The sequence below is a fragment of the Lichenostomus cassidix genome, chromosome 4A (genome assembly GCF_008360975.1).
Source record: "Lichenostomus cassidix isolate B80296 chromosome 4A, HeHo_3.0, whole genome shotgun sequence".
NCBI classification, from domain to species: Eukaryota; Metazoa; Chordata; class Aves; order Passeriformes; family Meliphagidae; genus Lichenostomus; species Lichenostomus cassidix.
Genome location: NC_139485.1, coordinates 1,982,311 through 2,005,150, shown reverse-complemented (window position 1 = coordinate 2,005,150; position 22,840 = coordinate 1,982,311). Strand labels below are relative to the sequence as shown.

Here is a 22,840-nt window from a genome sequence, read left to right as displayed (position 1 = left end):
TATTCAGACACTTCACTGTCAAAAAAGTCCAAGGAGAGCCCTGTAGAAACTGTCTGAAGAACCAGAAGTTTTCAATTACTCCTTCAGGCTTCCACATCACATAATTTACACTAAATACAGATCAGTCATTACCTTTTGATTAATAGTTACCTTTTAATTTTAAATTCTTCTTATTCTGAGAGCTACTGTAATTCCTCTTCCCAATTTTATTACCCATCCCATGGGACCAGGTCTGTTACTAAGAAGCAGGTTTTTTTCTAGCCAAAATCTCAGGTTGTATTTGTTACCACTGAATATAGAAATCTATTTCCTGAAGAAATTCTAATTTACTACTCAATAAAGGATATTATGGATCATAAGGTTTACACAAAGAATGTGAAATAAACTGTGACTATATTGAAAAGATCATTATCTGACCACATTCAGTGATCAGAGAAAATGCAGAATTCAGCAGTTTAGCCCAGGCCCAAATCTGCTGTTTGCATGTTTACAAAATAAACAGGTGAAAACCAAGTCCAGGCTTATTCGATCCCCCAGATAAACCACAAGGAAATTACTGATTCAGTCAGATGCAGAAATAATAGAAATATTTAAACCAGGTCAGGGACTAAGTAAAAAGGGCATTTAGAAAATCAGGAGCAAAATGCAGGCATCAATCTTGGAACTAATCTTTTTAGTAAACCAATTTTTGTTAATTTTGCAGACTGAATCAGTCCATGACAGAGACTTTTTACAGGGAGACTGGGGGCACATATACAGGGAGAACTGGAGGACTGGGAGGACACAATAATGGAAATATTGAGAGATTCACCAGTACAGAGTGTCAGATGCCGAGTCTGGACTGATGATGAGTGTCTGCAGGGAACTTGGATAAACTACAAGTGGCTGGAGAGAAATAGTCCCAAACTTATCACAGAACAGCTATGGATCAGAAATACAATACAGCCACTAAGGAGACAAATGTGACCCTTTAAATTTAATGGATCCCATTCTTTTCAGAGAAAAAAGGGAACCATCAACACTGAAATAAATATCTGGTGCTTTGGTCATGAGACACTATCTGCACTATTGCTTCTGGTTAACCCCTATTCAAGGAAAATGAATTCAAATAAATGCAAATTGGATGGACAGGAACAGAGAACTTTGCTTTTGAGAGGAGGCTAACATTTAATTTGGTCTAAGAAATGAAGGGTTGAAGTCTCTCTGAGCTTAACCAGAAAAATAAACTCAGCTGGAACAGTTCAACTGACAGACACAGCATTATAAATGAGACACCACAGCAAAGCTGCACTACCAACAGGTCTGAGACTGCCTTCCAATAGTCAGGGCCAAATCCCAAATATCCTTAGCACAGCCCTTTGCTGCTAAGTCTGGGCAATTACATCTGAACCCCCCGAGGGGATTAACTCCTGACTCAGCCCCTCATCCCCGTTTTGGCTGAACATCCCAGTAACATTCCCTCCGTTTCTCAGCCAACATCCAGTATCAGTTCCATGTTCCAGCAGCCCATCAGCCCTGCCACTCCTGGGTTTGCCCAAAACAACTTCCAACAAAAACACTGCACGTGCCCATTGCAGGAATGCAGATGTTTCCCTCAGGGATGAGCCAAAGGCTTTAGTTGTAAGTCCTGCTTTCACAGCTCCAAATCCAGGCTGTTCACACACACAAAGGGCAGCGTTGTGCTGGGCACAAACCCTTCTGGGAGCCAGGCATTTGTTCACCCTCACACGCTGTCTGTGCTCAGGTTGGCTCCCTTTGAGGTGTGACTACAGCACAGGAGAAAACCTCTACAATTTGGAGAGGAATGCTCAGGAAGAGATTCCTTCAAGTAGTCCTTACAGTGAGCCCATCCACCAAATCATGGAATCGTTAAGGTTGGAAAGACCTCTGAAATCACCGAGTGCAACCATCAACCAGCAGCAGCACCATGGTCACCACTAAACCACATCCTCCTGTGCCACATCCACACATTTTTTCAACACTTCCAGGGATGGTGGCTCCACTACTGCCCTGGATGGAAGGTGGAGCACCAGGAAAACTAGATATGATGAGAATTCTGCAGTTTTCTTCTTTGGAAATCCTTCCTAAGCTTTCCAAGTCTTGTTCTTTAAACCAGCCAAGCCCCTGGTCTGGCTGTATCAGATGTGTCTGCTTTAAACACACCCCACCACTGCTGCCATCCCACTGAAACACCTCTACAGGGGAGACGCAAAACACTTCCATTATTCTTTTTCCAGAAACACATTGCACTATTCAAGGTTTTCATCTCTGAATTTAATTAAAGAAAAATGTCTCAAAGTGATGAAGCATGTCTGACTTCCAGCTTCTTTCAATGGCACAAGCCAGTGCAGTAAATTGTAGAAAGCAAGCTCAGTTACAATTTTTTTTTCATTTAAAATAAAAAATAGAGAGAAAACTCTCCAGATGTGAGGTCCTGTTAAAAAAGTGGCTGTTCACTTGTAAACAGAATAAAAGTGTTAAGAACACAGTTTCATACAGCTTAAACAAAACCACTTTTCTGAAGCAATACAAGTATGTTACAACACTGTAAGAACACCAAAAGCAGAAAACAAAAGAATGGCAGAAGAATCACATAACATTATGCTTACTAAAGTGATAAATAATTTATGGTGAATATTAATAGCTTGACATTTTTATTGCTCCAATGGTAGTGTGTTGACAAGAAAATGCAGTAAACTGTCAGTGGGACAATAATAAACATCCATTTATGGTTTTGCATATGGAGTTTTGTACCTATCAAGAAAAGCATAGGAACTTTTTTTTTAATTTATCAAAACCACACCAGATATAATAAATTTTTTTTTTTTGTTTTAAAGTCACCCATTTACAACTGAACCCACACTCCCTGGAGTTGTGTGTGTTTGAACATTTTTTGTTCCTCCTCTGGTAAAACACCTTTGCAGGTGCAGGTGGGGAATGACTAAGGAAGAGCTTTGATGCTCTGCCACTGTTTTGTATTCCTTCAATACTCTCCAGATACAAAACTTTCTAGATACAAACCCAACTATTTCCTGGATAAAATCTAGGAACAAAATTAGTGTCAACATGTTTATGTGAAGAAATAAACACTGATTTGGTAGACAGTAGCTGCTTTTAAAATTCTGCTGCAAACTCCCACTCCTGAGAGGGACCAGTTCCCTTTCTTCCTTCTCTGCACAATGGTGTTGGAACCAGCCAAGGCACTTTCTTTACCACTTCTACTCACTCTGCTGACATGAATCTGTTACATTGCTACAAATTCTGACAAATATCCTCCATGAACACTTCACCACCTCACACTGATGATGATTTAGTGTCACAAATGACATTTCCAGTCTTGTGCGACAGAATTACCTGCGATGGTTTTGTATTAAAGGACAGCCCAAGCAAAAAGAACCTGTGACCAGAGTTCACAGCAGTGCTGCCAGCTGCCTTCACCCTTCAGTGAGCTGTGGATCCTGTGTCTTTCACATGCAAATATAATACTGCTGCTGGTTTTGCATTTTATTGCAAATTTATCTACTTATTAAAATGTGGAGCTTACTGTAAATGGCAGGTTTGGCTCTGGTTCTTTACCAGTTGCTTTATGGCCACACAGTTAAATGTCAATTAAAACACAAAGACAAGACCCATTCATGGTTTGAAGACTGCACAATTAAAAATTAAGGACAAATTAAAATGTATAGGATTTATGTACTTGAAATGTAAACTTTAAAAACTAATATTCTGTGCTTAAGCATTCAAGGCCAGTTTGGATGGAGCTGTGAGCAACCTGGGCTGGTGGAAAATGTCCCTGCCCATGGCAGGGGGTGGAATGACAGGAGCTTTAGGTCCTTTCCAACCAAGCCACTCTGTGATCCCCCAGGAAGTGCCTGTTCTCCCAGTTGGGCAAGTACAGTGAGAAAACAGAGTCAAGTGAAGAAGAAAATCAGAACCTGCTGGGATTTCTTGAGTTTTTTGCACAACAAAGTTCTGGCAGAACAGTAAGAAACTTCCATTGTTCTGTTAATTACTCCAGAAACTCATTTGTCAGGGAAACCCAAAGAACTGGGTGTGCCATTTCAGTTTTGGTTTACCCTGCCTTTTTCTGCCATTATTTTCTCTGCTTCCAGTTAACACTCATCCCAAAAAAAAAAAAAAAAAAAAAAAAAGAAGAAAAAAAGAAATAAATTGGAGACAACACTTTGCTTGGTTCTGCAACTGAAATCGGATTTGCAAGGTGTAGCTAATGATAATTTCAAACAACACAGGAGGTTTTTATTCACATTCCAAATGCAATTACACATTTAGTTGTCACCAATCTACCAGTCAAACAAAGTTTCTGCATGAAATGTGCAGATTTCAGACTCTGAAGCATCAGTATGGGACTGGGAACAGCACAAACTTCCCTTTGAGTAACAACTTGCATAAAACTGGCCTTCTGTAAACACTGTGTACAAGGAATCTGACCTACTACAGGTATTAGGATGCAATGGTCTTACAAATACTGTATTGTAATAGCATATTGCAAACTGGAGAGATGCAAATACATTCAGAGGAAACCCCAAGTCACCCTGAAACTAAAAAGCAACTTGGGATGATGCTGCAGGGAGTCAAGATGCTGCAAAGAAATGCCTGGACACTGATAATGAAATCCACCACAACTTGCAGATACTCAGTTATCTGCAGGGTTTTGCTATTTCTAGTTAGGAAAGGCAGGGAACTTGGAACAATTCCATTTGCTTTCTTTTATCAAGTGGTCTTGCCTAGGTCAGCCATTAGAGGAAGTTTTTCTACAATTACTTCCCTTCCTGAGATCAGGCAAACAGGGAAGAATCCAAAATAATACTGAATTCCACAAGGCATTCGTGGCTCTCCAGACAGTGCCTGACTGCCAAAACATATTCAGGAGCCCTTTCAGCTGCTCCACTTCCTCCCCTCAGCACGTTTTGAAACTCTGCTTTGACTGAGATAAAACTTATTTCCACCGGAAGGGACATCGTGTCACTTAACTGTGAAAATGCTGAAGTACAACCACACCACAAGAAGTAACAAAGGTGCTACTTCAACTTTGATTTGGCTGTTCCTAATTTTTCTCCTTTGCAATGAAGATCTCCGATTCAAAGTTAATTTTTCCTGACTTCAAAACAAAATAGAATTTAACATCCACATATTCCTCACTGAAAAGAGACTTTAGGGTATTTTGTTAATAGCAGCTGCCACCTACCCCATAAATGCAGCTTTTTCAGAGGTGAGCAGATTTCAGCTTTGTATTTCAGGTGCTGCAAACACCACCTGAAATGCTTGTAAAAATAAAGACAGAAATGCTATGCATTTTTCATCCATTTACTAAACAAAGTGCAACTGAGCCCTACACATCTGACATATGTACAAACTCTTTATGGCTTTCCCATAAAACCAGTGTGGATGGGTCTGTACAATCCCAGGGGAACGAGCACATGGAACAGATGCTGGGGGCCTGTTGGCAATAGAATAAGAGCTATAATACATTCTGTAAACCTTGGCATACCACACTTTACATTACGCAAAGAGTCAATATTTACAAATCCATAGTGGGTAAACTAATGAACCCCCCTAATGTAAATGATGATTTTGCAAAGTGCAGGACAAAACCAGTGCTGTTGATTGCAAGTCCTATGCAAGCAGGTTCTACTAAAATCATTACTACTGGAGTTTACCTGGACATTCCTACTGAAGGTTTCTAGGATTGCAACACTTAGGATGAAATATAGGATGACACAGCTTTAGGATGCAGGTTGGAGGACAGCAAAGAGAGAAATTAATAAGGCAGCATGCTCAGAACAAGTTTAAGCAGCACTGATGTTAAGATCCCTAGTGGCAACTCTATCAGTTATTGGTAATGTTAAAAATTCAGAGTGCAACATAGAAGCCTCGTTTAACATAAAAAAATGTGCAAATTGTTCTCTTCTTAACAAAAGAAAGTAACAGCGAGGAAGATTTCTACTGAAGAACATTTTAAAGTCACAGCAAAGTAGACCATCTTCTTTCCAAATTCATCTACAAGGCACTAAGGGTAGAAAATGACAGGTAACATGAAAGACCAATGCTGTTCCTCAGTCAGGTCGAAATATGGGATATTTTGGTAAGAACTCTATTAATATTACCTGTTGAAGAAGGGAAAAAGACAAGAACAGAACACAGTAACCAAAAAGTTCAAAGCTTCAGCACAATTTCTATGCAACACTAGCTAATTCATAACACTAAATATATCTGAGATAGTTTGTGAGGAGGGAATGTTCCCCAGGGTAACAAAGCAGAGATTGCAGTCATTCTGAAATAGAGGGATTCTGGATACTTGGCTTTTTTGGGGTGGCTCTCTGTCTAAAGTCTACACAATCTTCACAGCTATATGTTCAAGTGGATAGGGGAGTAGTAGGATCACATAAATATTTGAAGTTCTGTTTTTTTAACGGGTCTGTCTTGTTTAAATCATGTGAAATTTAGAGCTGGCAAAAGGAAAAGAAAAAAACAAGGAAAAAAAAACCCAAACAAAAAAGGTCCAGCCAAAAAGGCACACTACTATAAAAATGCAGTATTTCTGCAAAAATTATTGGAATCAATGTATTTATAAAGTCCCAGTGGATCTCCCTCTTTCCAACTCCCTCAGACCAAACTGCACATTTGTGTGAGATTTTCTTGCACAGGGTCACTAAATGAAGGATTTTCTCTATTAAATCACAGTTCTGTTGAATAGCAGTAAGTAACAGAAGCAATACTCACATATTCCATCATATTGCTAGTTTCACATTTCCTTTTACTCAGCTTCCAGTGCAAACCAAGCTAAGGAAATAATTAACAAGGGATTAGCATGTGCCACAGCTTTGTTTGAATGAGTAATGTAACAAGCATTGGCAATAGTGAATTATTAGGATCTATTATTTAGGATCACTATAAACTAAGGAATTATGACATGACTCTAAAATCCTTCATGCCAATATTCTTAAAGCTGAAAAAACCAAACACTGTGACTTTTCTTACCTTATGATATAGTCTGTTATTTTCCCATTCTAATAACTTCTGAATTGATCTTCTAGTCTAGAAAGGAAGTAAGAACTGTTATAGAAATGGTTCAGCAGCCAGTTTCATCCAGAAGAATCTCCCTACTGCATTTCTGGCTCAGATTAATTTATAGTAAGGTAGATTTATAAAAGCAGAACCAAGCAAAAGAGAGATTGTAACTGGAAATCTTGCCACTTCAACTCACCACTCATCCTTTTTCAAAAAAGAAACTCATGGGTTTTTTGTTAACTCAGAATCATTAAGGCTGGAAAAATTTCTAAGATCAAATCCATTTTAGGCCTGTGACTTTTCCAGAGTTCATTTAATCAGTAAGATATCCTTCTGAATTTAGTGTTTTTACCTCCCACAGCCAAGGCAAAAAACACTCACACATTCTCTTGGCCAAATCCTGTACTCACTGCAGGTGTTCTGCTGACAACACACATTTCCCTACAAGTAATTCCCAGATTTTGCTAATGGAATTGTGATGTGAATTCTGAGAAAAGCCTTCATCACCACCAAGCTCCAGCTCACAACAACTGGTGTTTGTATTTTAAACTCTTGCTAGCCAGCGTGACCTTCATGTCCTGCTCTTTCCACAGTTGTGGGACAGGAGATGATTTTTTCAGGTTTCAGTGATTTTGAAGGTCACAAAAAGACAACTGTGATGATCCTGCATGGGTCACATTTAATTTTAATCACTGCATGATTATTATCAGCCTCACACCCCCACAGAGTGCCATCATTTCCCCCACTTGGTGCATATTCTCTGTAGCCTTGAGAATTTCATTAATACTACAACACCCCACGGGCATTTATTTAGATTTTCACTGGCACAAGAATACTGAATATGGTTTTAAAACTGCAAATACTCCATTTGTATCGCTCAGGCATATTCCTCTGCAATAATTACATTTATAAAGGCAGTTAAGAGGAGCTAAAACAAGTCCTGTAACTTTTTTGTGATGCAGCTTCAGTGATGAGCAGTTCAACAAGTTAACACATTAATGCACTTCCTAAACATTTACTGCTGTGATAAATCAATTCTAAACATAAACCACAGAGGTAACTAAGGTCACGTTTACCTGATATTACTAAAGCGCTTTTCAGAGTTACTATTTTGGACCTGATTACAGGAGTGGCCAATTCTCTGCTGGGGGAAGTCTTTAGAAAATAAATTTATGGTTGTTCCTAACAGAAACAGCACAGTAAAATATGGCAAATAAACCACAGCTCTGAAATGTTATGGTGCTTATTGCACACAAAAAGTGATTTTTAAGTTTAAAAAATATTTATTTGGGGGGGTGGAAGGAGTGGGGTGGGGGATATGAAGAGGAAAAGTGATTTTTCAGTCTAATTCTGCCACTCTTTGAAGGCTGATGTCCAGTTCTGCACACATTTAACTCAATTCTTAAACCTTGAGAAATCCTGGAAATTTAAGGTACTGTATATTCCATCCTGTTTGAACTGAGATGGAATCAGCTACTCCTAAGACTATTGATTCAGTTGGTAATTTGGTGCCATTTGGTATTTTTTCTATTTTCTAAGGCAGAAACCAGAATAACCTTTTGAATGTGAGACCAAACCATGGTTTTGAAATGGGGATGACATCATTAAAAGTGATTTAATCCTACCAATAATCAGAAAATCAATAGAATAAGAAGCTGAAGCATGCACTCACTCTTTTGTTAAGACAGACCACGGGCCACAGGCTGCAGCCCAGAGTGCAGCAGCAGCACAGGCAGCCACAGAGCAGCCACTTCACATTGACAGGGAGGTTCTTCCTCAGGCAGGCGTTCACTCGGCTGATGCTGGTCTTGAATTCCTCGGGGGCCACCTGCAACAGAAGGGCTCAGCTTCAGGGAGAGCCAGCACAGGGGGGTTTTCTCAGAAATTGCCTCTACAGGTTAAAATGAAATGTAAAATGACACAGTTTCACCCCATAGTCTAAAGCATTGGTAACTCAGTGAGCGTGAAAAGTCACTTTCCTGCAACTAATTTGTCTCTGGTGCTGGCGCTGCACAAACTTGGATTAAAAAGCCAAACATCACAGAGATGAACAGCCTCATCCTTATTTATTGCAGCAGTAATTAATCAATTGGCCTGGAAACACAGTGGGCCCAGACAAAATCAGAATTGGGACACAGCTGAGTAACACATGCACTGGTTACACTGAGCAAAAAGCTTCTGCTTTCCAAGGGACTGTGGGGAGCTCTGTAGTAAAGATATGTATCACAGAAAGGGAGAATATTGTCCAAATGAATGTCATACCAATCTAAGTCTACACTCTGCCTGGGTGAAGGCTCTTTCCATGAATAACTTCCTGAAGTGGTCCATACTGAAGCCACAACTTCCCTTGTGGCTGCTTCCTGAAATAGGGAAGCCTAGAAAGACATGAACTGGATTGTATTTAAGGCAGAGCAATGCATCTTGTAGGGTTAGGAATAAAGCCTAGCTGTTGAAAACTGGCTTTTTAAATTAAGGAATAAGTATTTTATATCTATATTGCCACTGCAGAGTCACTGTGGAACCCCCATTTTCTATCAGAAATAAGCTCTTTTCTTCAATAGCACCATTTCTCACCTACTCACATACCCCAAATCCCTCATTTCCCTACAGAATCCAAGTCACTTCCATCTGCCATGTCAACCCTGGATTTGATGCACTGACTCCAAGATGACTCCCTTGACTGCAACACAATCCAGCAATCAAATGCAAAAAGCAGAATAAATCAGTACCAACTGCAAGAGACTTGACCAGGCAGGCATAACTCAAAACAATAAATAAATAAAAATTAAAAAACCTTTCCTACCTACTTGCCATGAAAAACCCCTAGAATGAGTCTGTACAAAAAGCTGTGCAACTATTCCATAACCCTCCAGCCAAGCAAGCCCAACTCTGCTCATCTGGCTCTGCAAACAAGGGCAGCAACACTGACGAAAGTGTTCATTTAATGACAAAGATCCTTTTCACCAGGGGGAAAGCCACGGGGCAGGAAATGGAGAGGACCTGATGCTGCTGCCTCTGCCTATTGACAAGAGCTGAATTCTTTAAAGCATTGCAGGAAAGGGAGTAAATAAATACAACATCTGTTTCCTGGCCATTCAGGTCACCAGGCACTACAGAGTCAGGGGGCAGCTGGGCTTGCACACAAGCCAGGCCCACAGTTAATAACATCAGAACATAATTTAAGTGTGATTACTTTATAGCAGAAATGAATACATACACAGAAATTAATTCTTTTGCCCCCCTCCCACATTAAATGGACTGTTTTCATTTACACCTACAAATGGAGCAACTAAAAAAATGTGTCTGTTTTACAAGACGTTTTAGTTTAGGGAAAAAAAAAGGCAAAAAACTCCCCCAGAGATTCTTTGCACTGGGACATCTGCAATGAAAAAAAAATCCCTTTGTAATGTGGCAAAGTATCCTGTACTTGCATGTCTCTGGAACAAGGTTTTATGGATTTCTTTGCCAGTGCCAGCTCTGGTGTTGGGATATAACAAATTCCAGATGCACGTGACCAAAACCATTTCATCTTCAACGTGGGAGAATGTTTTGTAGGAAACAACATCTGGGCTGGTTGTTTGCAGTAACCTCAGACAGCTGCTGCAGTCACACTGCCTCAAAGTAAACTCAGACTCCTACATTAATTGGCATTCTCAACTGTTAAGTTTCCATGTGCCTCACATTTAAATATCTACGAATGGCACTTCCTTTGCTAAGTCCTTTGGAAGTTTACGTTCTGTTTATTGGAAATATAAAAATGAGTAGGGTTTTTTTCTTGACCCCATTTATACTTTTGTGATGAGATTCCCTAAGAAAAGAGAATGTTTCCTTTTCCTTTAGACACAAAGTTTCCTGGACCTTGACAACAAAACAGCCCAACCTCCAAATCCAGCTGAACAAACCTAGCAAAGACAATGGAATGGCATAGCCCAGAATTTAGTTTAAAAAGAATAACCCTTCTCTGTCATAACATCCAAAATGAAGAGAACTCAACCAGAGTCAGATCACAGCTGGCAGAAAAATTTGGGACCTAAAAAGAAAGCACAGAGAGATTCCCTGTTCCTGTGACAATTTTTAGGGAGTCACTGTTCACATCAGGTTAACAGTTTGATACTGGGTTGTGAGACCAAAGCTGAAGTACTCCCCTTCCTGCAGAGCAAATGGCTAAACCATAAACCAACTCTGGATGCCACTAAGAAAGAGAAAATTTCCATTTCCCGAATTTTGGTCTGATGTTTACCTTAGTAAACATGAAAGTGTTTATGAAAATTATGAAAGTACCACTACCGCTAACTCACCAACTATTTTCATGTGAAGATTAATCTCTTGTCTACGACATAAAATGAAATTACTTAAAGTGGTTTTGACTAACCCAAACAATTGGATTGTTTCTGCCTTTAGCAAATGGAATCACAACAAATATTTCTGTCACTAAGACACATCATCTAAAACTAAAGGAATTGGAGATCAAGATAAGCCTCATGTTGTGATAAACAGAAGAAAGCACAATTTTGTTGCTCAGTTTACAGCTCAGTAACAGTTAAGCATTGTTACACAGTGATTAAGAACAAAATACCTGTAAATAGCTGTTCCAATTTAATAATGAAATGGTATCCAAATGAAAGTCACCAGAGAATTGTTGATTTTCTGGCACAATTTTAACTCTCGCCTTTCTTGCAGGTACAGCTATTAAAAGGTGTATGTGAAGTGACTGATGTATTTCAAACAAAGAAAGAATTAACAGCTCCTCCTGCACAAAGACAGCTCCCTAAGAAAGCCTAGTTTTGAGTAATTCTGGAAACCTCTTGGCAAGTTTGTGTCTGGCTCTTGAAAAGAATGAGATAAGCACTTTGCTCCTGGCTGTGCTGAACACCTTGGGAAGGGACGTTAGCTCCTTTCAGGATGGGAAAAAACAGAAAAACATAAAAGGAAAGGAGGGGGTGCCATAATATTTTACAACAGGATGCAGAGGATCTCCAAACACAGGAAGGGAGCAAGTAAAGCCCAGCAGGCCTGATCTCTCTCCTTCAATCATCATGATCCCCAACCCTTTCAATCATCATGATCCCCAACCCTATCAATCACACGGTGCAATGGGATCACAATGGCCAGCCCTCACTTTATGGCTTCCATTGCCCTGCACTGCACACTCCTCTCCGGGCAGGACCCCTTTTGTTTCAAGAGCAGAGCAGGAAATTCCACTTTTCCCCTTAAGCATCACTGCCTCCAACATTTTCTGGTAACCTGGAGCAGTGTGCGCTATTGTGCTCCATATCATGAAGAGTGTTTTGGTAAAAGCTTGTTTAAGAGAATTAATAATCCTGTAAACCTGTAGCACACAGAATTTAAATTTAACCACCATTTCAATTTAGGCCAAGGTCCAATTACATTATTAAAAGTTAAATATTGCCTCCGTATTAAGTGTAGTCAAATCTTTTCTTGCAATGTTCCATTGAAAATAAGTCTGGCTCAGGATTTACAAACCAGCTGAGCTTGTGTCTCATCCTGCAAGACAAATATTAATCCATCTGAATTAGCTGGGCCCAACATCTGACCTACCTGGGATTTTCCTTTCCTTTATTATTTTATTGTTTATGCTTTAGCCTCAAATGTGCACATTCACTTCTCCCAAGAAAAGCAACAAATTAAGGCTCAATTACACTGAAGAAGTAATTACAAGCATGTAGCTCTAAGCTAATGTACAGTAGCTATCCAAGCTCTGTAAAACCTGGGGGACCCAGAGGTAGGAAATGGATGAAGAAGGGCTATGTCAGAAAAAGAAAATCAGCAGGTTTGCTGGCATCATTATGTGGATGAGCAAACTGAGGGCAGGAAGCTTAAATAAATTACTAACACAAGAGTGTGGCATAAATCCCAAAAGTTTGTGCTTCTGGGAGAAAGGTGGAGCTACAGGTTTTTTTCTAATTAGGATTTTCATCCTGCTTTAAAAACCTTCATCTTTTACATCTGTATTTAGTCAAAAGAAAACCAGCACCACTGAGAAATCCATCTAATGGCTTCATCTCTTCACTCCATTAGCAGATGGGATATATTATTAATATCAATTCACAGCAAAGCCATTAAATTTAATGTTACACAGGCAATAAGAATAAACTATGACATTGTCTTAGAGTAGCTGAGGACTAATGCAAGTTCAGAGTAAACATTTTAATCACCATTTGTAAATATAAACAGCCACTGTTATTCATGAATTTTGATTTCATAAAGAGCAAAAAAATTACTTTTTAACAACAGAAGTTCTTAACGTGGTGTCTCAATTGACTACACTACTGATGGTTGTGAATTATTTAACAGGGTATTTAAAGAAAACCTTCTTACTGCAAAAAATGACTGAATTTTCATTTTCAATAGGGATTTAGATGATTGACTGCCTCAGCCAGAGGAAGAAGCAGATTATTTATTTCTTGCAATTGATGAAAGTATTAAAAACCAAAAGACCCACAACTGTGGTTTTTAATGTCTTTCATGGCAGTGTGTGGCAGGCAGGAAGAAAAATGTGTTTACTCTTGTTTGATTGGTGTTCTCCCCTGACAAAAGGGAATTCATTTCCTTCCAAGGTCTCCTTGCTCAGAAAGCCCCTCAAATCCACAAGATAACAGGATATCAAGATTCTCACCAGAGAAGCATCCCTATATACAGCAAATCCCTGCCCCTGTCACTCCTGCAGCACTGATTACATCTACAGAACAAGAAGGGTAAATGCCAAGCAGAACTTCCTCTTTCCTCTCTTTGCTAAATTAAGTCCAAGCACTCAACTGAACCTTAAATTAAGCTTTTGTTCACTGTCTATTTAACAAGAGGAGGACAATCAAGTGGCAAATGTGACAGCCGTTGATGCTGGTGTTAAAAAGGGTAGATCTGGTTGCAGGTTTGGGTTGGTTTTTTAATAACCCAAATATATTTTAGAGAGAACGAGATGAAATTATTTAATCAAATTAAGTCTTAATGTTTTTTCCTAGAGATTTTAGAGATTTCCTAGAGATTTCCTAGGCTTATTTATAACAAACTACAACCCCAGTAAAAGAACATAAAATTGCTTTTTCCAAAATGTATTGTGGCTTTTCAGTGATCAGGAAGAGCTTCCCAGAAAATGCAGAGTGTTGTCACCAGCTGTCACACTGGAATCAGTAGGACTTGTCCTGAGCTCAGTGAGATCCTAAAGCAAGGCCACAACTCCCAGGCTGACTTTCAGCACCCAAAAACTCCAAGCAGAACCTGCTTTTAAGGGGTACTGCTGGCAAAGCAGCCAGGCAATTTCAACACAAGGATTTTATTCATTGTACTCTGGGGTGGAAATGAAGGAGGAAAAAGACCAGATGGATTTGGCAGGACCAGGAGCAACCATCCAGCTGTGTTTAGTGTATTGTTGGTATGACTCAACCTCTGCAAGAGGCTGCAGAGGGAGTGGAGCTCTATGGGATGACATTAGATAAAGTAGAAAGAGCCAAATAAACTTTTTTCTTCACAAATTCTGGAAAAGATGCACAAGGGGATAGAAATAGAAGCAAAAGCAAAGCACTAGAGAGTGAAACAACAGGAAGAAAAAAAAGCAAAAGAAAAACAATTAAACAAAAGATTAAAAAAATACAATTATGAAAATAAATTTAAAATTAGCTAAGAATTTTGTGAAGATTGAATTAATAGGTACAAATGACATTCTCTTAACCTTGCATTTAGTAAGATGACAGGACTCCAGAGAAAGCAAGAGACTTGTCACCACGAATTTTCAGAACTAAACAATATTTGTGAAAATGTACTAAAAACCTATTTAATTTGTGGATTTAAGACTATATTTAGTTCTGTAAAGATTTAGATAAAACAGTTTCACTTCCAGAGATCTGTCTAAATAAACTCAAGGCTTCTCTGACATATTCAAAAGAGAGGTCCAGTATTTGAACTGATTTAATTCACCCAGGAAGGAGCACAAACTGCAGGTATTTAAAAAGCAAGGTTAAGTGAGTCTTGCTTTCACGTCTGCATGGAAACAGTCAGATCCATGGTGAGCTTTGCTGTGTTTGGAATGTCAATAATGATAACAATCACTGCAAATCCTTCCTTCTTGTTTCAAACCACACTGAGGGAGTGGGCAGCAACCAGCTGGGTCACACAGGGCACAGCTAACAGCCTTTGGTGGATTCATGCTCATGTAGCCAACACAGAAACCACTGGATGCACTGGGTCTTCCCACTGAAAAGAACAGTTTAAGCTCACACTTACCTTCCCTGTCAGAACAGAAGGAAATTCTGTATCAAACTTGTTGCTCAAGCCAAACCTTGAAAACAAAAGAGACAAACAAAATATATTCCACCTAACTTATTTTGTTTCCCTTAATAACAAAAATGTAATAAGATTTTTTTTACTTTAAAAAGAAACCACTGTTCATTTCTCTTGCCTTTACATTCTTTCATGAGCTTTTGATCTATGTTTATATAAGGTATTGTGTACCATTCATAAAGTCATTTACAGATAAACACAGCTTGGTGCCTTCCTTCAGTACCTCCAAAAGTGCAAAAATTCTTTTCCAATTGGATGGCAGTAAGTTTCAATCCTTGATTTCTTTAAGAAAAGAAACCCTCCAGCTATGAAATCCCAGTTTTATGAGGTTCAATAATCCTTTTACTTTCTTACACATGCAATTGCTCCACAGGCAACAGATGAAGTTTGTTTTAAGGAACTCATTCATCATCATCATCTTAGAAAATTATAACCATATTAAAATTATAACCAATTAAAACTATATGGTTTTAAAAACTTGCTTTGGGATGAGTTAAGCTACCTCATGCAAAACATGTAAGAGCCTACACAAAAGACAGTTTTACAACTATGAACTTTGAGAAAATTAAGTTTTGGGTATCACTGTGTCTACTCTTCACTGAAGTGTTTTGGGGTTTGAGCAAAAGGTTTTCATTATAATCAGTGAAAGCTACAGGGAGCTGGACTTGGCTTGCAAACCTGCTACCATTAATTCCAAAACTCCTGAGCCTTTACAATTCAGTAATTTAACAAAATAAAGCAGCAGCTGGCCCTCACCTACAATCTGTATGTTTGATGAGAGCTTAGTAAAGTTAAATCAAGTCAGCTCCTGACTATCTGTGTTCAAAAAAATTAAAATAACTGAAAGAATCCCTGCCCAAAAGAGGAGCACAAACACATTTGTATAGTAGGAGTTATTTTAGAAACAAACTTTGCTTTGAGTCTGACACCTGCAATACTCCAAACTGGTCCCTTGTACAGCCACCAGTATTGCTGAAATATCACAGAATCATGGAATGATTTGGGTTGAAAGCGACCTTAAAGATCATCTGGTTCCAACACCTTCCCCTGGACATCAGTGCCCAACACTGTATCCACACTCCTGTGCACTGTGTAATAACCCAGATATCCAAAACTGACGACGGAAACTGTTCATAAGTATGCAAAAAACTCGAATCAACCTTAAAGGAGAGAGAGGCAGAACAGAAGAACTTGTGCTGTCTCTAGAAATCCAGTAATTGAAATGTTTGGCAACAGCACTGGTGAAGTTCAATCCAGTTCTCCAATGAATAATTTAAGTCAGAGCCTCTTGTAAAGGGCACTTTTTGTGTAAAACATTACAAAAACCCCCAAACACTAAAAACAATAAGATTTTAGGTAAGCACAAAGGTTATGAATACAGCACATTTCCATTCTCTTTGTAACCTGGCAAGTCAGCCTCCACATTTTGTACCTTTTCCTTTTAAGCTGCAATCTTCCAGGTTTTGTAATGTTATATATTTAGTTTTAAGGAAGCTTGGAGAGCAATGAAGCAGTCTTTTCAGTCTTAAAAAAAAAAAAGAGATGAAATTTATAAAGCACATACACAAGCTTTGTGTGCTTTGAGGAGCACAGAATTTTCTGTACATCAGCAATGGAACAACCAGAAATGATCACAAAGTAGGAGCAATTTAGACAACATCAAAAAAGAGCTACAAGAAAATTCAGGTAATGCTTGGAATTATTTACTCTGCTCATATAACAGACCAATTCCACTAAATCATGCCAAAAGTCCATCTTGTCCAGAACACTGACTCATACAGTACCAGGAGCAGATGCTTAGGAAACAGCAGAAGAAATTTAAAAGAGCAAACATGTACTAGCTGTTCCCCAGAACCCTCCTCTGACCTTCAACAATTCAGAGTTCAAACACTTCCTAAGCCACAGGTAGCACTTTTTATCTCATTGATCACTCATTGAATATACTCATTAAAATTCCCATGGCATCCCCAATTTCCATAAAAAACAAGGTAACTTAGTGCTTTCTGATTCAGAATGCACGATCACAATATGTTTTGGGTTAAATGTCAAGGCTGATGTCATGAAATGTATTTAAACCCCCAAATTTTTATCAGTTGCCAAAACACTCCTTTCAGTTGCAGCATATCCAAGAAACCTGAGTTACAGAAAGGCATTCCTCATATGGACACCTGTAAGTGGCTAAATAATATAACTTTATGTTTTAACTATACTTTAAATACTGTGTTTACTCAGAATCACTGATGGCCTTTAGCAGTTTTACTAAAGTATCTCTAGAAGTTTTACAGACTATTCTGTGGTTATTCTAACTCCTGTTAGATGGGGCAGTTAGACTCAAGAACTAAAGAAAACAAAACAAATTGAAGCAGGATGTTATACAGTTGTACAGCTTTGCAAGCAACTTCGTAAAAGTACTGAAGTGTTATTAGAATCTTTAATGAAAAGAAGTTAAGATCTAAAGCCATGATCAAGAGGTAATTAATTTGACTTCTTATAACAGCTAGTTATCTAGCATGAGTAGGCCTATGAAATCTTCTAAAATTCTGTGTATTTAAAAATCACTACAACATCAACTCCAGTACCTGTCCTTTAAGTGATTTACAACATCAGTTGGTGGTGATTTATTTCTGGGCCAGTTCTGTGACTCCTCAGTGCAAGCTGCCCAAAGTGTAACATTTAGAAATTCAGATCAGTCACCCACATCCTTCGGTAGCACTTTTCTCGCTGCATGACAAGCACCTCTAAAAGCCAGGCACTGCTTCCTATAGGCTGGAATAGAACTAGGATGACCTCACTTGCCAGTTCTGTCCCTTTCCCTGTTTTCATGGATGGCAGCAGGCAAGTCCCATCACCTCATTTCCCCCCATCTGCACAGGCAGAGAACACAACTTGTCCCAAGGAGGTATAATAAGAGAAATGTGTAAATCCCTCAAGGACTGAAATGAACACCCTGAACCACCAGTTGCAAAGCTCACCTGCAACAGGTACAAGATAAAGTTTATTGGTTTACAAAGCAGAAGCTCAGGTTTTCTGTCCCCAGAACTGAAACAGGAAGACTTTGGAAACACCTTCTCACATCTAGAGGAGAAATATTTACAGGTGCTTTGCCTTTTTATTTCTTTTGACTTAAAGCTTACTTCATTCTCATTTCTCCCACTACTGTATTTATAGATAGTAATCAGCCTTACTCGACTGCACAAGTTAAACCTGTTTAGTCAAGCTCCCCAACCTCCTCTGAGCACAGCTCCTTTCCCCACACCTAATCCAGGTTATGTTTAACCTCTCTGCAAGAGGGGAGCTCAGATCCCACACTGCTCTTTATGAGGTATCAGCTGAGCTTTGTGCAGCTTTAGAGGGTAAAGATGACATTCCTCAAGAGCCCTGAGCTGAAATCTCCTTGAACATTTAACATTTCTCTTACCAGTTCAGGGCACTTTCCTGGGGAGCCAACAGAACTACCCAAGAGAGTCCTTACCCATGGATGACGTTTTGGAAAATGAAGTTTTTGGTAATGAGTAGAAGGCTGAGGTCATTTGCTGTTTTAAATATGTGGAAGATGGAGTAATACCAGATAATAATCAAATGTCATCACAAGCAGCTCTTCCCTCCCTTCCCCAACTGATGACAATTAGCTTTTCATCAGCACCTGGACTGTGGGTCCCTGGGGCACTCCTACAGAAAACAGGATAGAATACCAAAAATTAACTTCTAGCCAAAACTAGGAGGCTTGCAAGGAGACTTGAGCAGGAGTCACAAGCTGGATACCAACGGCAAAAATATGTTTAATGGCTATTTCATTACCATCCATCCACATGGACTCAATGATATGGAAAAATCACACCAGATAAACAAAACCTTATAACCAGGTTACAGTTTGTTTACTGCTCTGTTTTTGAAAGTTATTCCCTTTGCTTTGCTAGGCAGATGACTCAGTCTTCACCACAAATGTCTGTGTGGAGATACTTGGAAACACCAAGCACAGTCACACTGACTATGGGAGAAACAGCAAACAAGGTGTTTGTAACTCATCAAAATGGAATTTCAGAAGAAAAGGCATTCACTAGGACCTAGTAATTTGTCTGTGCTAAAATTCAAAAGCTTTCAAAAACAGTAAATACGAGAGAATTTTTTCAGATAATCCTGGACAAGATGAGCATTAATTTTGCCAACCATTTTTACACACATCCTCTCTGACTGACATAAAACAAATACACTTTACATGGTCACTCTTACCATGCACAGGGTAGAAAGCTTAGCAAAAGTAAAGTGGGAAAAGCAAGATCCTGCTAAATACCCTCAGCAAACTCTTGGAATTTATATTTAGTACTGTTGGATCCTGCAGAATAGGAACTCTGTTAGAGTGAGCAGCTCACTGACAAGGTCATAAGAATAAAAACTCAAATGAAAGAAACTAACAGTGTTTGAATCTACCAACTTGGGAGTTTCATAGGAGAAATGAATATGAAAACCTGAAGCAAATGACCCTGGAATTTGAGAATTATCCCTTCTCTATACACCAAAAGTATCCAAGAAGGCCAGTGTCAGTTGAGGAACAGGAGACATCTGAATCAAAAATCCATGAAAAATAACAGCTTTATAAAGGTAAATGGTTCTCTTTTTTTCTTTTAAATAATGTCTGACTTGTCAGAACAGAAATTTTTATTAGCAGTGTTCCAGGCACGTTCAGAAAACAAACCCAGGTTTTCCTGGATGACGTCTCTCCCTTCAGTAACTGGAGCAGGCTGCTTCTGCAGCCAACTGATTTCAAAAGCAGCAGCATCTGTATGATCAAAAAGTGACAGAGTTTCAACACACAAACTCTTTGGGAAGCAAAACACTTCCCATTTAATAGGAAGTTAGGATTATGGACTCTAGTGTCCAGGGTTTACTTTTATTTTCTTGGTAACATCCACTATCTGCTTTCATTAGTATAAGGAGATTTAAAAATACATCATGAGCTGATAAAAGTTGCCTCCTACCACGCAGGTAGGTCCTGTTACAGGAAGAAAGCTGAGAGGGATGGGAGAAAAGGAAAATAAGTTGGATGGGGATTCAGCTCAGGTAGTTACAAGGGCATGCAGCTAGTTGAGGATTTTCACATCACTGACAAGAGTGCTTTTTTTGATGTAGACATCACTAGTTCTTGGAGATGCTCCTGCCCATCCCAAAAAGATGCTGGAGCCAAGAAGAAACTGTCAGTAACATCACCAACACACCAAAAGCATCACAGAAACCAAAGCAGATGAGTGTGTAATGTTTTTTCCAGTTTAGCACTTAAAATCAGGTAACTCATAAAGTGGGTACTTGGTATTTTGAGCATTTTGCTTGTGTTCCACCTCTCCTTTAGTCAGGCCAGGAGCTATCTGGGGTGAGGACACAAAGAAATTCCATCAGCACAAGCAAGTGCACTGCGGTGCAGCAGAGCAACTCTCCACTGGCACCAGCTCAAGGCAAGCCTGATCCAGACTTCCATGAGGACACAGCATCAAATCCAACACTACTCCCCGTGGGATGAGAGAGCCTTCCCCACCCAGTGCTTTTGCTGCAGGGAGTTAGATCACACTGCACCTATTTACAGAGAGAAATGTGCATTTTATGCAATCCAAACATAGAGCCAAAGCAGCACAAGCTTGCTGGGTCTCTGCAATACATAAATTTCAATGCTTCCCTCCCTGCCATGAAAATTAATGTGACAACCAACAACTTGTTAAGGATGCACTTGGTTCTATTAATTCTCCAGCTTGCTGGAGCAGGAATACTAAGAAAATCCCTACGAGTAAACATTACATATAAGGAAACACAGCTTGCTCATCTTCTGTTCAACTGCTCAAATGAGCATCAAACATTCTGGCTCACGCTGTGTTCCAGTGATAAAAACGCTCAATCTAAAGCAAACTCCCAACTAAGTTTGGAGCAGCTGAAGTACAGCACGGTACGAGCCTCCTCTGCACTGCAGTGTGAGGGCTCCTGCCTCAGCTGTGCCACACAAGGGTCACGGCGAGATGGGCTGAACAGCCTGTTCGTCCTCGCATCGCGTGGACTTTGCTTTTTATCTACCAAATTGTTTGGATAAAGAGGAGCAACCAGGGAGGGCTGCCAGGGCTGCGCTGCAGCCTCTGCACCCAACAGCCAACTCCGGCTGCTCATGCACGACTGGGGGTTTCCTCGAGCCACCGGAAAGCAGCCACGTTAGAAGCACGGTTCCCCTCACAGGGCGGGTGATGGGGGCGCAGGGCTGCGGCTCTCGGCCCCGCGGGGCGCAGGGCTGGGGCCGACAGGGCCGGGCACGGTACTCCCGCTGCCCTCACCCTCCCGGCGCTCCCGCCCGGCTCCTCCGCCCCGCCACACGGCCCCTCACGCTGCCCCCGCTCCTTCCTTACACGGTGATGTGCCCGGCGCCCCGTACCGCTACGGGATCGGGCGCGTCGCGGGGCCGGGGCAGCTCCTGGCTCCGCACCACGGGCTCGGGCTCATCCTGCTCCTCCTCGTCCTCCTCCTCCAGCTCGTAGATCGTGTCGAAGTCCGCCATATTGGGCAGCAGGACGCTCATCGCCGGCCCTCCCGCCGCGCCTGCGCAAAGCGCGCGGAGGCGGGGCCGCGCCTCGGCCATGGCGGCTGGAGGGTGTCGCGCAGGCGCGGCGCGGCACGGCCGGGCTGCGGGAGCGCTGAGGGGAGCGTTGGCGCGTCCCGAGCCGCGCTGTGCGGGGCACGGCGGGGGCTGCCCGCGCTCCCGGGAGCCGCTGCCTCTCGCGGAGGTGGTGGGAGCGAGTTGCGGCCGGCGTTACTGACCGGAGGCGGCCGTCGCTATCGCGCCCCTCGCCGCTCCCTCGCGGCGGGTAACGAGCCGGCACGGGGAGCTGCTCAGAGAAGTTACCGTTGGTGGTTGTAGCGAAGCGGGAATAACCTCGTTGAACTCTTGTTTTCAAAGACTCCCTCTAAGCCTTCTGTGTACAAGGGATACAAATACCTCCACTATCGTTAGCGTCTATAACTGCCCCGACCTCCCTCCCCTCCGCCCCGCCTCAGGTGCGCCAGGCTCACGGAGCGGCGCCAGCGGCTACCGAGGCGAGTTTGAATTTGCTGCTTATAGGGAAGCCGGGAAAATAAAAACGTACTGAATTTTAATTTGCTTTCAACAACCACCTCTAAGCCTTCCGTGTAGATGGGACCTGAATATCTGCACTAAAGTTACGGTATTTATAAAATCTCCCTCTCTTTCCCGGCGCGCCTCCCTGAGGTGTGCGCGCGCCCCTTCCCGCCCCCGAGAGGGCGCCGCGAGCCGTGAGGGCTGCTGAGGGCAGGCGGGGACAGGCTGATCCTCCTGCTCTTTAAACCTGTTTTCCAGGTGTTTCTGTGGCGGTTTTCATAAAAACAGCCGGGTAGCGCTTTTCCCTCCCCTTCCCCTCTCGTTTGTATCCGTTGTGTCTCTCCCCGGGGTGGATGAGGTGAAGGGAGCTCGGGGGCTGTGTAGGTGATTGTCTGGGGTTTGTTGGTGGGTTTGGAAAGTGAGTTATGTGTA

The 22,840-nt window shown here is 41.0% G+C and overlaps 1 protein-coding gene and 1 long non-coding RNA gene across 2 annotated transcripts in view; one reads left to right on the top strand and one right to left on the bottom strand.

Moving 5' to 3' along the window:
- Positions 1-2,252: 2,252 nt before the first annotated feature.
- CHIC1 (cysteine rich hydrophobic domain 1) lies at positions 2,253-22,134 on the bottom strand. Its single transcript, XM_085060036.1, has 6 exons — positions 21,702-22,134; positions 15,268-15,322; positions 8,702-8,857; positions 7,000-7,056; positions 6,742-6,801; positions 2,253-6,125 (listed from the first exon to the last, which is right to left on the bottom strand). Exons 1-6 carry the CDS (start codon positions 21,929-21,931, stop codon positions 6,075-6,077), a joined length of 609 nt encoding a protein of 202 aa, XP_084916162.1. The 5' UTR covers positions 21,932-22,134; the 3' UTR covers positions 2,253-6,074.
- The window catches only part of LOC146437263 (uncharacterized), an 89,981-nt gene continuing 89,112 nt past the window's right edge, over positions 21,972-22,840 (top strand). Inside the window, exon 1 of the long non-coding RNA XR_014852163.1 lies at positions 21,972-22,666. This is a non-coding gene — a long non-coding RNA (uncharacterized LOC146437263). The remainder of the gene's footprint in view (positions 22,667-22,840) is intronic.

Coding starts and splice junctions, on each gene's coding strand:
- CHIC1 (XM_085060036.1), bottom strand. CDS start 21,931: ATGGCCGAGGCGCGGCCCCGCCTCCGCGCGCTTTGCGCAGGCGCGGCG. Junction 7,057..8,701: donor TGGTCTGTCTTAACAAAAGA/GTGAGTGCATGC, acceptor CTTCCTTTCTAG/ACTAGAAGATCAATTCAGAA. Junction 6,126..6,741: donor CTAGCAATATGATGGAATAT/GTGAGTATTGCT, acceptor CTTCTTCAACAG/GTAATATTAATAGAGTTCTT.